We start from the raw sequence: 15,845 nt of genomic DNA on the forward strand, positions 1-15,845 counted from the left end.
AGTAGGTTCGGAACCGGTTTGTAATTTTCTCCAAAAAACCGGTTAACCGAAAACCGGCCAAAACCTAAACCAAAACCGATCAAAATCTGAACCGAAACCGATCGTAACATGGTAAGAAACCGGTTTCAATCCAAATCGAAACCGATCATAAACCGGTTTTGACTTTTGTTGACCAAACCGAACCAGTTTTAACCCAAAGCGGGTTTGAGTTTTAAACCGGTTTATGCACCTCTAGTTTTAGTGGTTCATTTTCAACTGTCCGGTTAGCTTTCAACAAAAACATAAACTTGTTTAACCAAAGTATTAAAGACGTTTAATACGTTCAATACTTCTATTTATAAAAAATCAAACATAAAAACAAAAACATTAATAATAGAATAGAAGATATTTTAAAATAGGCGTACTAATCGTTTACTGTTGAGTCAACAACTGGTCTTCCTACACCAACCATGGCAGTAAGTTCAATATTTCTTCTTATTATCATTTCAATTATTGATTCAGGATTCAATGTATTGAAGCTACATACTGTTCATGATTTGTGTTCTAGTTTGAGTCTACGAGTGAAATGTTAATTAAAATGTTTAGGTTATTGTGATCTGTTGTATTGATTGTTGTAGTTTGTTAGCAGGTTGATTGTTTAGCTCTGTTTTAAGTTAGGGTTAGGGATAGGGTTTGTAGGATTGAGATTTGAGTTTGATTTACTTAATGTGGATGATGAGAAGCTGTACTGTGTGGATTGTGTATGGAGCACTGACAAAATTGAAATTAAATCTGTATGATTTAGGTTTAACTGGATAATATGTTTTTAGCTTATTGAAAGCTCTAAGATCTGCAAGCAGTTAACACAAGAGTTTTCCATTATTAATTCGCCGAAGTGATCGAACCTAGTTTTAGGTTTAAGTGTAGATCTCTGTGTGGTAAGCGCGTGATCCCCTTTAGCAGAGGTCTCGGGTTTGAATCTTGCTTCCTGTTATAACCTTTTAAAGGCTACCTGCACAACATAAGCTTCGATACTTGATCCCACTGGTTTGCAGGGTATCGGCAGTAGGGTTGTTCAGAAAATAGCTCATGTCTCGAAAATCGCTTGGAAAAAGCTTGTACAAAATCAGCTCAGTTGTAAACGAGCCGAGCCGGCGAGCCCGAGCCGATTGGCCCTAATTATTATTTATTTAATTTATTATATACACACACATATATGCATATACATACACAAACACCATAGCCTACTGGCCTGCTTGGGCTCGTCTCGTGAACAGCCTTAATTGGCAGGATATGTGAGTTTTCTGGTAACAAGTTCTCATGATTACAAAGATAAACGTGGTCAAAAATAATTTAAGGTTTAATGGTGGATCATTGCATGATTCTAATAGGTATTAATGTTTTTAGCTCTTCAGTGTATGTCCGAAAGATTCACATGTGGTTGGTCTCCTGCTTACAGTTTATGACTTGTGGGATTGACAAGAAGAACCTTTTGATCATGAAAGTCAAAATGACCCCAATATCCGTGATCTTTCTAATAATAAACCTTCATTTCAGGCGCAAGAAGAAGCTGAACTAAAGTATGCAGAATCCAAGAAGTCAGAATCTGAGACACCAAACAACACAGATGCATCAAGACCCAAAAATGAAACTCGTATTAGCCAAGATGGCGACTCAAGCAAATCATTTGATTCCCCTAAAAAGGTCGCCACACTACCACATCAGCAGGCAAAAGGCGGGCCCCGGAGTAACACGGCTTCTCCAATGTGGGAAAGAAAGGTTTCATCAGAAGGTATCAATGGTGCAGCCTCTTCGACTCCTGGAAGATCACGGTTGAGACAGGTTACTGGTGGTGATGAAAGTGTAAGTTTCTTTGACTAATTAAATTGTCGGGTTTTGTGATACGATTCTAATTGGACAAATGTATGATGTGGCAGCCTGATGACAGCACTGCTGTCCCGGTATTTGGTGACTGGGATGACAATGATCCCGCTTCAGCTGAAGGTTACTCAACCATATTTGACAAAGTAAGAGAGGAGAAGCATGGTGGTGGTGGTGGAAAGTCACCGAGGGTAACAAGTGATAGTTACTATTATGGTCAAAGACCCGGGGCCAAAAAGGTAATCACCCACTTCTACCTGGTTTAGTTACTAGAATTGACAATTATGAAAAGATAACTGGTGAATGAGTTGATTTGGGTTATGTTTTTATATCTAGATGCATGAGATGCAAATGATAGTTATTGGGGTTATAAATCAAAAGATATCCAAATTGTGTTATTATTATAACGATATAGTTTTTGTAATCATATCGATTACGTTATTTCCTTTAAAAAATTTTAAGAAATGCACAAAAACTGTTTTGTTGGTTTGACCCGTGTCCAATATTTTTACTAGTTTTAAAATGACTGTGCAGGGATGTGGCTGCTTTCCATGGGGCAAAAAGTGATTTCTGTGTGGCTGTTGTAGTGAAGTTGTATGGATTGTATTTCTTGTATAAGTATGGTGAATGTAAACTGCATTGTTTCTTGTTAATTTATTTCATATTCGTTCCATTGTTTCCACATGATGTTTGTATTGTTAATCTGTAAAATGAGAATCCGAAAGAAGAATTTGGGTGAATAGTATTTTCTGTTCTTTTTGGGATACAAACTACAAAATGAGGACATGATTAGTTGAGTCTGTATAGTTTATGTTTTCCCACTTTTATTTTTGTCGAAACCGGTAGAAATAAGTTGTTTTAGAAGAAAAGGCATCAGAATGGATTCACTGTGATACTTTTATCTTGTGGCGCTGGCATTGTGGGATGGCAGCGTTGGTGTAATGTCATCGTTAACAATGCCTTATTGAATGTTCACGGACGCAATTGAACGAACGGTTCGTCGAATGTTCGATTTGTTTACACCCTTATTTGGTAGTGTTTGTGACAGAGGTGGTTGGCAACAAGAATGCGATGTTGGTTGCAGCGCAAGAATGGATTGGACTACGTGACGGGCTATGGTGGTGCAACGTCAACCACTTTTTTCCTTGTTATGCAGGAGCAAAGCTACATGTGAAAATTTGGATTGAACCCGAGCTTTAAAGTGACCTCTTAAATATAATTCACGTCCCTTCTCCTTCATGCATCGTGTGTTCGACTCCCACACCAGTTCCATTTCTCTTTTATGGCAATATTCTGACACAATCTTCTTTTGAGAGATGATATTATCATAATTAAGAGATCTCTAAGACTACTCCCATTGGGAGTTAAAAATCTTGATCGGTTGGCTATACTATCTTAGGTGGAATTCAAAAGAAAACAAAAGGTAGCTTAGGTGGAATATATATTTGGCGATCAGGTTGGTACACCGACTCAAAGTCGGTTGTGAGAAAATGAGCGTAACTGCGTAACATTTTCTTTTGGTTTATTTTGGTTAATCTGTCACTTCTCCACTCATATTCAGGGCCGATCTTTAGGGGGGGCTGGGTGGTCGACGGCCCCAGGCCCAACATCAATATGTATATTTATTGTTTAAACTCAATTATATAATAACTAGTTTGGCTTAGTGGCAAAGGGGCATGACTCCCAATCAAAAGGTTATGGGTTTAGTCTCAATTGGGACATGTTTAAGCCTATTTTTATACAACCCAAATCATAACCAAGTATACACATTTAAAAGATAAATTGTTTAAAACCAACAGATACTTATTTTACTTGAGGATCAAAATATTTTCCGTCTTCAGTCCAAATTTATTTTTTTGCTTTCACGGAGCAAGGCAATATTATAATAATAATAATAATAATAATAAAACTAATCATTTATAATATCTATCATTACTTACCTGATTCATAAAAATGTTATATAAATAAATAGAATTTATTACTCTTTAATACAATATATCTAGTCATAATATATATTTATTATGTATTAATAATTTGATTTGGTTGGATGAGAAATTAATTAACCCAACACAAACACCCTCAAAATACATGTTACAAACCATCACCCCTGATTACTAATTAACCCTAGGTCTGTCTGTAAGCAGGCCCTGACATGGTGGTGGAAGACGAAGAACACAACGGAAGTGAAGCATCCGAAGATCCTCAATCATCTGTTCTTACGCACCTGACTGAGACCATCGTCGAAATCCTTCTTAGGCTTCCCGTTGGTTCACTGTTACGGTGTAAGTCTGTTTGCAAGTCATGGTGTTCTTTAATTTCCGATCCTCAGTTTGTCAAGTCTCATTTTGCTATGTCAACTAGAAACAATTACTATAGACAACATAAACTAGTTTTTAGCACTGGGCAAGGAGAAAAGCTTAAGACTTGTAGCCTTCATCATGTGCTTTATAATAATAATAATAATAATAATAATAATAATAATAATAATAATAATAATAATAATAATAATAATAATAGTTCCATTAATAATGCTTTAAGGTTGATTATCCATTTAAACACTCGAGTAATCCTGTTAAGATTGTCGGTTGTTGTAACGGGTTGGTATGCATACTTGTTGACAAGGACGCTCTGTTTATTTGGAACATGGCTACTAGAAAATCATACAGATTGCCACCCACCGGTTATTATGAAATGCCGTTCTGTGGTTATGTGTTGTATGGTTTTGGGTACCAAGAGTCAACTGATGATTACAAAGTTGTTGAAGTTATTTGTAGCTTTAGGCGTGCAACCTTGGTTAGGATATACTCATTAAAAAATCGGAAGTGGAAGACGATTGACGCTTTTCCGCCCCGTTTTCGATTATCTGCTTATGGTAAGCTCTGTAACGGGGCTCTTCATTGGGCTGCTAGTAAGTCGTCGTCTTATCCGTGGACTATAGTTTCTTTGGATTTAGCGACCGAGACTTATGGGGAAGTGTTGCAGCCTGTGTATGATGAAGGTGATTATAAGGATTTGATACTGGGGACTTTGACAGAACAGTTGTGTGTGCTTTGTGACTATCCTGGTATTCGTGCGGATGTATGGGTGATGAAGGTTTATGGAGTCAAAGATTCTTGGACTAAGTTGGTTTCCGTCCCGTATTTGACTGATCCTGGGAGGGATCGGTTTCTTATGCCTTTGTGTGTTTCAACTGATGGAAAGATATTGCTGCAATTCGGGTGGAAGAAATTGATTGTCTATGATTCTAAGAACAGTTCGTTTTCAGAAATTCAGAAGTTAGATGGATGCATTAAAGCTTGTACCTTTGTTGAGACTTTCGTTTCACCATTGCCTGCAGGCAGGTCCTTGATTGGTAAAGCACCCATTTTTTTTTACCCTTTGAAAAGCCATGTTTGTAGAGAAGGTAGAATGGCAACTGTGAACTTGAAAAGGTAATTGTTTCTATCTTGAACATAGAAGTCGATAGTGAATTAGTCTTTGTACCCGCAACAGTACTTGTTAATCAAAGCAGCATGTCTTAGGTTTGGGACAAAAAAGTTATTTAAAATGAAGTAACTTGGTGGTTTTTTCTCTATTAATGCAGGCTCTGATGGATGCTGCAGTGGTTATTGCTTCTAAGATTGACCGAGCAAACGGATGTCAACTGTGCTTTATTGTTGCTATGATTTAAATTTTTAAGTATCAGTAACCAAAGATTAGGATGATTGTTAGTACATACTGTGTGTTGGTATTTGTTTTGAGTAACAAATGTGGTGGTACGTTTCTGGATACCGGAATCTATAGCATTCCATGTTCGTATGAAAAACAATACTTTATATGGACATGTTTAGTTTTGTCTTGAGAATAATGGTATGCCAATTATGCATCCCAATTTGACAAGTAGTTTTCAATATAGCCATGCGGGTTGGGTCGGGTCGGGTCGGGTTGCAAAAAGAGAATTATCGTTTTAAATTTTATATAAATATTGCTATGGTTAGTATGATACCAAAGATGTTGGTATGATAGTAGTTTAATGTATTTTGATGAATGGATTTGGAGATTCTCAATTCGTTGATACATTTTGGTTGTTATCATATTCATCTTCAGTGTAGTGACAAAATTCTTTTTAAGGGCGCTAATGGGATTTGGATCCTTACTCTCTAGAAAAACCTTATCCAACTCTTTCAAACTAATAGACCAAAGACTCTTCGACAACTAGGGTCTCTAGAAGTACACTGTCCAAAATTAGTCACCCCAAAAAATCTAATCTATAAAGGAGACAATACCTAGAGGTGCAAGAAATACCCGTTTCTGGACCTGACCCAGAACCGGTTCCTACTCGTATTTGACCTGCGGGTATGACCTGGTCTTGGGTTTCTCTCCATACCCGTACCGCTGTATCTGTAACCGGGCCCGCTGAACCTGGTTTCCATCTTTATTTGGCCAAAACCCGACCCTATACGAGAACCGGATCAAATACCTGACTGACTATACTCGGAACTGGTTCCCACCTGACCCGATTTTGACTTTTGTTGACCATACCCGAAACCGGTTCCTAAAAGTACCCGATTTGTGCAACTCTAGCAATACCTTATTGATTGCAATACACGCAAATTATTGAAGCCAACTTCATCCATCATAGCATTAAGTTTGATGAATTGCTTAACAAATATGTTTGTAGGAAGGCTGCTAATTGTGGCTAGGGGTGCAATTTAGTCAAGCCATCGCGAGCTACTTGAGATCGGTTCGTAAAAAAGCTTGATCGATCAGAGCTAAATCAAGTCCGAGTTTGAGCCTAATAGTAAGCTTGTTTGATAAACGAGCCTGAGCCCGAGCTTCACTTATCGAGCTTGGGCTAGCTCGTGAGCCTAAACGAGCTTGTCATTTATATCATTTTTCAATATATATATTTAGTAATTATTAATTAATATATATATACAATGTTATGAAAAATAACTAAATATTATTTTATATACATAAAATTATAATAAAAAATCATAAAAATAATTATAAATATATTAATTAATAAATAGTTACCGAGTCGCTGAAAATTTACTCACGAGTTGAGCTCGAGCTTAGTCAAACTCGGGCTTATTTGCACCCCTAATTGTGGTTTGGGTTGCCACATGACATTAAATAACATAAAATATTAATTTTTTTATAGTTGGTTTATCACAAACTAGTTTGCAAACCATTTTATGCAATTACTAGTTAATGTTTTTTCATCTTTTTAATTTTTTGTTAACAAATAATATAATATACAAATTAGTTTTTGTTTAATAACTTAAATTGTTAGCTTAAAAAAATATAAAAACACAACCATGTTTAAACACTTTGATTTATTAAAAACAAGGTTATTCAAAAATATGTATTTTTTTTCTTATTAGATTTCTAATATAATATTACTTTTTCGTATTTTTATTATTTTAAATAATCATAAATTATATTTATATAACAAAAATGTTGGTTGAGATTGGGTTACGAATAAGAGTGGAAATTTAGATGATGTTCGGTTGTGTTTGTGGATAAGATTTTTATTAAAAGATTGGGTTGCTAATCATGAAACGGTAATCTTCCTCTCTCAATAAAACCCTAGGTCCTGTAAGCAGGCAGTGAAAGAAATAATGGCACTCGAACACAAGCATCAACGATCTGAAGAAGAAGAAGAAGATCCTCAATCATCTGTTCTTATGCTTTTTACGGAGATTGCTGTTGAAATTCTCCTAAAACTTCCGGTTGAGTCGCTGTTACGGTGTAAGTCAGTTTGCAAGTCTTTAATTTCTGATCCTCAATTTGTCAACTCTCATCTTGCTATGTCAACTAGAAGCAACAATCAGTATGCTCATCATAGACTAGCTTTTAGCACCATGTGGGGCAGGGGCACGGTGCTTAAGAGTTGTCCTCTTTACGATTCGTTGTATGATAAATCCGTTAATGCTTTAAAGCTTGACTTTCCATTTAAACGCGCTTGTGATTCTGTTTGGATTGAAGGATCTTGTAACGGATTGCTATTCTTAGCTGTTGAGGCCGATCTTTTTATTTGGAACCCTAGTACTAGAAAATCCATCAGATTACCACCCAGTGGGTATAAAAAACAGCCTGGTTATGCGGTGTATGGTTTTGGGTACCAACAGTCTAATGATGATTACAAACTTGTTGAGTTATCTAGTGAATATGATGATAAGTGCGACACGACCTTCGTGAAGATATACTCGTTGAAAACTGGAAGACACTTGGCGTTTTTCCTCATCGTTTTCCATCCACTTGGGGTGACTTCTCTAATGGAGCTCTTCATTGGGGTGTCAAGAAAGATTCTGAATCGTGGGCTATAATTTCTTTGGATTTAGCAAACGAGACTTATGGGGAAGTTTTGCAGCCTGTGCATGATGAAGGTCATAAGCATTTGAGGTTAGGATCTCTAAATGGATGGTTGTGTGTGTTTTATGATTATCTTGACAGTCGTGCGGATTTATGGGTAATGAAGGTTTATGGAGTCACATAATCCTGGGCTAAATTGGTTTCCATCCCATATTTGACTGCTCCTGGGAGCTATCTGTTTTTGGTGCCTTTGTGTGTTTCAAATGATGGGAAATTTTTGATACCATACCTTGGTTTAAAAAAGCGTTAGGCGAGGCGAGGCGTTTTGGTTCAAAAATCCGAAGCGCGAAGCGAGAGCTTCACATATGTGAGGCGCTCAATATAAAAATTACTAAAAATTAATTATACATGACATATTTTACTTGAAAATCAATCATAAAGATAAAACATATTTGTAAAACTAAACATGAATACTTAATACGTAGGTTAAACATTATAAAAACATATTTAGAAGTTGCAAAACACTTAAATTCTTAGAGTAAAAAGTAAAAGGTATAGTAAAAAGTAATAATGAAGAAAAATACCTCTTGAGTCATAAACATATGTGTAATAATTAGGTGAGTTTAAACTGATTTAAAAGATGGTAGTGATAACTGAGGAGAAGATAAACTTGAAACGTCAAGAATATTGATATTTGAAGAAGATAAACTTTGAATATTAAAATTAAAGAGTGGTTTGAATTAAATATAGAGTGATAGATATATATAATACGGTTGGGTAATGTTTTATAGATGAGCCCCAACATTATTATTTTAAGCAGATGGCCCCAACAACTACATTTTCAATCTAATTTGGACAAAATCACATGAGGCGCTGCCTCAAGCGCCTCACGCCTCGCCAGCTAATGCGTCGCCTCAGGGTGCCTCATGTATTTTAGCGCCTTACGTAAAATAAGGCGTTTTCAAAAACGCCTTGGGCGCCTCACACCTCAGGCGCGCCTTTTTAAACCAAGTACCATACGGGGGGAGGAAACTGATTCAGGCGCGCCTTTTTAAACCAAGTACCATACGGGGGGAGGAAACTGATTGTGTATGATTCCAAGAACGGTTCATTTTCAGAACTTCAGAACTTAGACGGTTGTTTTGGAGCTTGTACCTTTGTAGAGAGTTTGGTTTCACCCATGCCCGCAGCAGGTCTTGGAGATATATAGGTAATTTTTCCTCTTTTAAGTTGTTTATTTGTTAGTTGTAATAAACCATAAGCTGTCTACTTCTTTTAACCCTCTAAAAAGCTATGTTTACCATTAAGGTTGCATACAAATTTGAAAAAAAAAAAAGATGTTGTCATCAAGAGGTATACAAGTTTGATACATTTGAGAGAAGTCCAACACGTATTTAATTATATGTTACTTATTTTCTGTAATGATTACATTAAACAAATTTGCAAAGGAAGGTAGAATGGCTACTGTGAACTTGAAAAGTTAATTGTTTCTATCTTGAATATAGAAGTCGATAGTGAATTAGTCTTTGTACCCGCAACAGTACTTGTTAATCAAAGCAGCATGTCTTAGCCCTTAGGTTTGGGACAAAAAAGTTATTTAAAATAAAGTAACTTGGTGGTTTTTCCTCTATTAATGCAGGCTCTGATGGATGCTGCAGTAGTTATTGCTCCTAAGATTGATCAAGCAAACGAATGTCAACTGTGCTTTATTGTTGCTATGATTTAAATTTTTAAGTATCAGTAACCAAAAATTAAGATGATTATTAGTACATACTATGTGTTGGTATTTGTTTTGAGTAACAAATTTGGTGGTATGTTTCTGGATGCCGGAGTCTATAGCCTTTCATGTTCAAATGAGAAACAATACACTTTATGGATATGTTTGAGAAACATGGTATGAAAATTATGCATCTTAATTTGACAAGTAGTTTTCAATATAGTCATTCAGGTCGGGTTGCCATCAATTAAATAATTATCGTTTTGAAATTTATATAAATATTGCTATGCATAGTATGATACTTACATGAGAGGCCTGTTAACTTTACAAGTGAATATCAAGGGTTGGGAACACACAGATGCACGCTTACGGTATGCTTGACAAGCGACTCTTTCTTATTATAAAACAAAATACTCAAGACGTACAAATAACTTTGAAATATGACCTGGGTTATATAGCCAACCCTTTACTTGGTCCCTACGAAACAATTACACCAGTTGTATTCTATTACAACTACTAACAAATATAAGTTCTAAATCATGACTCAATAAAACTTAAATTATTAAAACAAACTGATAAAATTCAAATAAATAGATAATGATAATAATTAAATTAATTATCATCTTGATCTCCTCCAAGCCACCCCATGAGATCATAACCGAACCGCCCTACGTATTCGAGTGTTGCTCAAGTTTGACACTCCCTCTCAACACTCGATTTCTTCATTCCAATACCATCACAAAATTTAATCAACTTTACTCCGGTTAACGGCTTAGTAAACATATCCGCTACATGATCCTCCGTGTCTACATGCTTCAGATCAATCTCACCTTTCAATACTTTCTCCCTTATAAAATGATAATGCACTTCGATATGCTTAGTACGCGCATGAAACGTCGGGTTTTCCGCTAAAGCAATAGATGACATATTATCACAAAACATTACCACTTTAGAATCAATTTGTTGATTCAGATTTAGCATCAATTCCTTTAACCACATACACTCCTGAGCTGCCATTGCGGCTGCTCGGTACTCCGCTTCGGTAGTCGATAATGACACGGTAGGTTGCCTTTTACTACACACGACACGGCACCTGATCCTATCATAAACACATAACCTGTAGTCGACCGTGGGTGTCTCGGTCTCGAGCGTAATCCGCATCACAGTAGCCAACTAATTCCATCCGAGACTCCCTCTTAAATTGTATTCCGTGCTTAGGTGTTGCTTTCACGTATCGTAGTACTCGTCTAACCGCCTCTAGGTGCGGTTTTCTTGGATCTTGCATGAACCGGCTTATAACGCCAACCGCATACGAAATATCGGGTCGGGTTAAAGTTAGATAAATCAAACTTCCAACCAGTTTTCGATACATAGTGGAATCATGCAATTCCTTACCCTCGGTTGCTTGAAGCTGGTCACTAGGCTCCATTGGATTCATTGATGGCTTACAACATTCCAAACCAAATTTACTTAGTAAATCAATCGTGTACCTGTACTGATGCAAACAAAGCCCATCAGGTTGATATTCCAACTCCAACCCAAGAAAATGTTTTAATTTTCCAAGATCTTTCATCTTGAATCTAGTACATAAATTTTCTTTAAGTTGTTCAATTTTTTCTAGCATATCTCCTGTAATAATTAAATCATCGACATACACCAAAACAACCGCTACTTTCTCTCCTTTTGTTCGAACGAATAAACTCGTATCAGCAGTCGTTGGTGTAAACCCGTTATGCTCTAGAAACTCTCCCATTTTTCCAAACCAAGCGCGATGTGATTGTTTCAACCCGTACAATGCTTTATTTAATTTACACACGTACCCCGGCTGCTCCATACTTCTGAATCCTTCGGGCTAGTCCATATAGATCACATGATCGAGATTCCCGTAAAGGAAAGCATTGCTCACATCCATCTGCCATAGGTTCCATCGTTTACTCGCCGCTATAGCCAAAATGACCCGAACAGTTGTGAGTTTAGCTACGGGACTGAAAGTTTCTTCATAGTCTATACCAAGTTGTTGCGAGAAACCCCTCGCGACCAATCGGGCTTTATATTTATCAATTGAGCCGTCAGTTTTTCTTTTAATCTTGTACACCCATTTGCACGAAATTGGTCTCGACTCAATCGGTTTTGGAACAAGCTCCCATGTTTGATTATGTAACAAAGCTTCAATTTCCTCTCTCATTGCATTCTGCCATGCAGCTCTTCTATTTGCCTGTTCGAACGTCTCAGGTTTGGTTTCGTTTTCTGCTTGTGTTACAGCCACGTTTGCATATCTTGCATTCGGTTTTCGAACCCGGTTTGACCGCCTGACCTCACACTCATCGTTGGACCTGCTAATTTGATCAGCTTCTGTTGCTGAGGTGTTGTTAACCCCAGTTTGCCATGGATTATTATGTGGCGTCGAAGTACTCGGTTCCTCTGGTTCTTCGGCTTCTACTACAGTATCTATGCCATCAAACCTTAATGTAGCATAGGACTCAAGTTCATCTTTTAATTCATTTGAATCAGGCAATGACTCTCTATTTATCGACCACCAAGATGAAGCTTCATCGAAAATCACATGCCTTGATACATAGCACTTACCCGTAGATGGGTCGCAACATCTCCAACCTTTTCATTCGTTATCATATCCAACAAAGATACATCTAATCGCATTCTTCTCTAATTTATGTCTCAAGTGGCTTGGTATGAACACATAACATACACAACCAAACTCCCGAAGATGGCTAATATTTGGCTTATGATTAAACATTCGTTCATATGGTGACACATATTGCATGTTTTGTTGCGGAAGCTGATTACTAATGTATGCCGCCGTTTTCATAGCCTCAGCCCAAAAACGCCCAGGAACGTTTTTGCTATGGATCACACAACCCGACAATTCCGTAAGATGTCGGTTCTTACGTTCTGAAACCCCATTTTGTTGTGGGGTATTTGAACATGTGAGTTGCCTCTTAACCTTGTGTTCTTTAAGATAGTCATTAAATTCTCTAGACGTATATTCTCCTCCATTATCCGACCTTAAACATTGAATCGAATACTTGACATCTCGTTCTGACTCGTACTTGAATTCTTTGAACTTTGTGAACGCCTCTGATTTCTCTTTCATGAAGTACGTGTACCCACAAATACCTAGAAAAATCATCAATAAAGGTTATCATGTATTTCATACCTGTGAATGAAGTCTGCTTAATGGGCCCAAACACATTTGTATGAATGAGTTCCAAACCGAGGAAAGAACTTCAAATTTATTTATCGACTCTATAGCTTCTTCAATAAACGCTGGTTTTTCGATCAAGTTTTTAATGACTTTCTAGTGAAATGCCACTCGAACCCAGAGCTAGCTGGTTCTCCCCGAAATGCGTCGTTGACTTGTGATTCGAATTTTCGAAAGGCTGTTCGTGTGCTTTGCCATATTGGCATCCTCCACACACTACATCTTTATGGATACTTAACTTTGGCAACCCGACGGCTAGGCTTCTGTTCATCATTATTTCGAGTCGATCATATCCCACATGGCTTAATCTTTGATGCCATAAATCTGCATTTTGATTGGTTTTGGTTTTCTCTACATACGCGGTTTTAGCCGATAACACATAAACCGATAACACATAAACAGTACCGGCTCTCTTACCTTGTATAACTGCTTTGGAGGAGGTTTCAAATTTATTAATATATCTTAACGTCATTCGGACCGAAAAGTACATACCTACCCGAAGCAGTAATCTGTGGAACCGACAGTAGGTTTTTCTTCATTCCCGGTACATGAAACACATTCTTCAACACGAGTTCCTGGCTGCTGTCCGGACGAAAACGTATATTACCTACATGGCGGATGCCATGTCGAGAATTGTCGACGATTACCACCACCTGATTCCCTTCATATCTTACCGGATTCTTCAAACGATCCTTCTCTCCTGTCATGTGATTCGAGCATCCTGAGTCGACTATCCACTCGAATTTTTCTTTGTTTTGTTCTTCGGTTGTGGCGTTTAGGGCAAGCACCGGTTCAACGGTGGCACAATAGGCCTCAGCGTCCCATACTGCTTCGGGTTGAGTTTCAGCAGCGTTTCCTTCTTCAGTGGCCGGTGCCCTACAATATTTTGCCATATGGCCACGACGCCCACACTTGTGACAGTTGAACGGAAAATTCTTCCATGGCTTCTTGTTTCTTTTGTTGTTGCTCGGTTCACTTTGTTCCTTATCTTGTTCCCGGTTAGGTTTTCGCCATTCTTGCTTCTTTGATCGATCATTATAGTTCTTTTGATATGCCCATTTATTTGACCGGGATTTGTTTTTACCTCGATCTGCATACAAGGCAGTATCTTCAGTTTTCGATGGGCCAGCAAGTGTGGTCTCCGACATCTATTTGGCTAACGATTCCTGCCGGCTAGCAAGTTTTCAAATACAACCAATGATGGTTGAGTCGGCCATCCTTGTATCGCAGCAACAAACGTTCTATACTCGGGTTTTAACCCATGTATGATGATTCACTTCATTCTTGGTTCCCCGATTCTTGCCTCCGTATCCAACTCCCCGATTTCTCTACACAAGGTCTTCAACTTATGAAAATATTGCGGTATCATTAATTCTTTTTGGCTTACGGACAACAATTCATTCTCAAGAAGTTGCAATTTTGCATAATTCTTCTTGGAAAACAAGGCTACCAAGGTATCCCATACCTGTTTAGGTGTTTGAAGGTCTCGTATGTGTTCTAACAACTCCTCTTCAATCGTAGTCCTGAGAACGTAAAACGCCTTACCCGCCTTGATTCTCCACTTTCCGATTGCCCCGTTCACATCGTTTCTAGGTAGGACGGTATCCGAACCATTAACAACTTCCCATAGATCTTGTCCTTGTAGATACGACATCATACAAGTAGACCATGTGTTGTAGTTCATCTGATTAAGCTTCCTTATCCCACCGGTAACCTGAAGATCTGCCATAGTATCTTCTTGCAATTGAACCGTAGCCTTCCTCTAACCTGCTACTGCTTCAATCGCACCTTCTAGATGTTGAACGGATTCTTCTCCGAGCCTTTAACGTGGCTCTGATACCACTTGTTAACTTTACAAGTGAATATCAAGGGTTGGGAACACACAGATGCACGCTTACGGTATGCTTGACAAGCGACTCTTTCTTATTATAAAACAAAAAACTCAAGACGTACAAATAACTTTGAAATATGACCTGGGTTATAGCCAACCCTTTACTTGGTCCCTACGAAACAATTACACCAGTTGTATTCTATTACAACTACTAACAAATATAAGTTCTAAATCATGACTCAATAAAACTTAGATTATTAAAACAAACTGATAAAATTCAAATAAATAGATAATGATAATAATTAAATTAATTATCATCTTGATCTCCTCCAAGCCACCCCATAAGATCATAACCGAACCGCCCTACGTATTCGAGTGTTGCTCAAGTTTGACAAGACCCAAACCCAATCATCGTATATGTAATTGAGAAACTGATTGGTAGAGTACTACAGTGAGCAAACCACGTTTTTTTTTCGGCCTGTTGTACTTTGGTTAGTTTTCACTTTGACCACGTAGTTTTGTTGGGTTTTTCACTTTCTTTAGAAAATAGATAAAAGGTTATCGATCAAAATCATGATAACTTTGGTTACTTTGCAAGTTGGCCACACACGTTTGTTGAGTTTATTTTACTTGATAAAAAGATTTAAATGTAAGTTATCTTTTTAAATTTATAAAAAGATGAATATTTATAAGCGACCATTTTAACTTGATAACTGGTTTTGCAATAAAACAACAAAAATCTTATATATCATAAAACGATATTTTGTTTTATTAAACTTAAATTTCAACTAATTCTTTTAATAATCTTTGAAATGTTTTTAACGGATCAAACACGCGTCCATATCTTTATGGATATATTTTTTTTATACTTTTTTTGTTTTCCTTTTCGTTTGCTATAGTGTGTGCACAAAACCAATCGA

The 15,845-nt window shown here is 37.3% G+C and overlaps 3 protein-coding genes across 3 annotated transcripts in view; all 3 read left to right on the plus strand.

Moving 5' to 3' along the window:
* The first annotated feature begins 443 nt into the window (after positions 1 to 443).
* Positions 444 to 2,681, plus strand: LOC143543377 (uncharacterized). The gene is made up of 4 exons (XM_077035707.1): positions 444 to 455; positions 1,537 to 1,842; positions 1,917 to 2,099; positions 2,395 to 2,681. The coding sequence occupies exons 1-4, from the start codon at positions 450 to 452 to the stop codon at positions 2,425 to 2,427; spliced, it is 528 nt and encodes a 175-aa protein (XP_076891822.1). The 5' UTR covers positions 444 to 449; the 3' UTR covers positions 2,428 to 2,681.
* Positions 2,682 to 4,012: 1,331 nt separating this feature from the next.
* Positions 4,013 to 6,045, plus strand: LOC143543400 (F-box/kelch-repeat protein At3g23880-like). Its single transcript, XM_077035733.1, has 3 exons — positions 4,013 to 4,327; positions 4,390 to 5,291; positions 5,444 to 6,045. Exons 1-3 carry the CDS (start codon positions 4,013 to 4,015, stop codon positions 5,448 to 5,450), a joined length of 1,224 nt encoding a protein of 407 aa, XP_076891848.1. The 3' UTR covers positions 5,451 to 6,045.
* Positions 6,046 to 7,426: 1,381 nt separating this feature from the next.
* The window catches only part of LOC143543399 (F-box protein CPR1-like), a 55,787-nt gene continuing 47,368 nt past the window's right edge, over positions 7,427 to 15,845 (plus strand). Inside the window, exon 1 of the mRNA XM_077035732.1 lies at positions 7,427 to 8,231. Within this exon, the coding sequence (XP_076891847.1) occupies positions 7,464 to 8,171 (708 nt within the window). The 5' untranslated portion in view covers positions 7,427 to 7,463 and the 3' untranslated portion in view covers positions 8,172 to 8,231. The remainder of the gene's footprint in view (positions 8,232 to 15,845) is intronic.

Source organism: Bidens hawaiensis, unplaced genomic scaffold (assembly GCF_021521415.1).
Source record: "Bidens hawaiensis isolate Kalapana, Puna unplaced genomic scaffold, B.hawaiensis_p1.1 tig00013119_1, whole genome shotgun sequence".
Lineage (NCBI taxonomy): Eukaryota > Viridiplantae > Streptophyta > Magnoliopsida > Asterales > Asteraceae > Bidens > Bidens hawaiensis.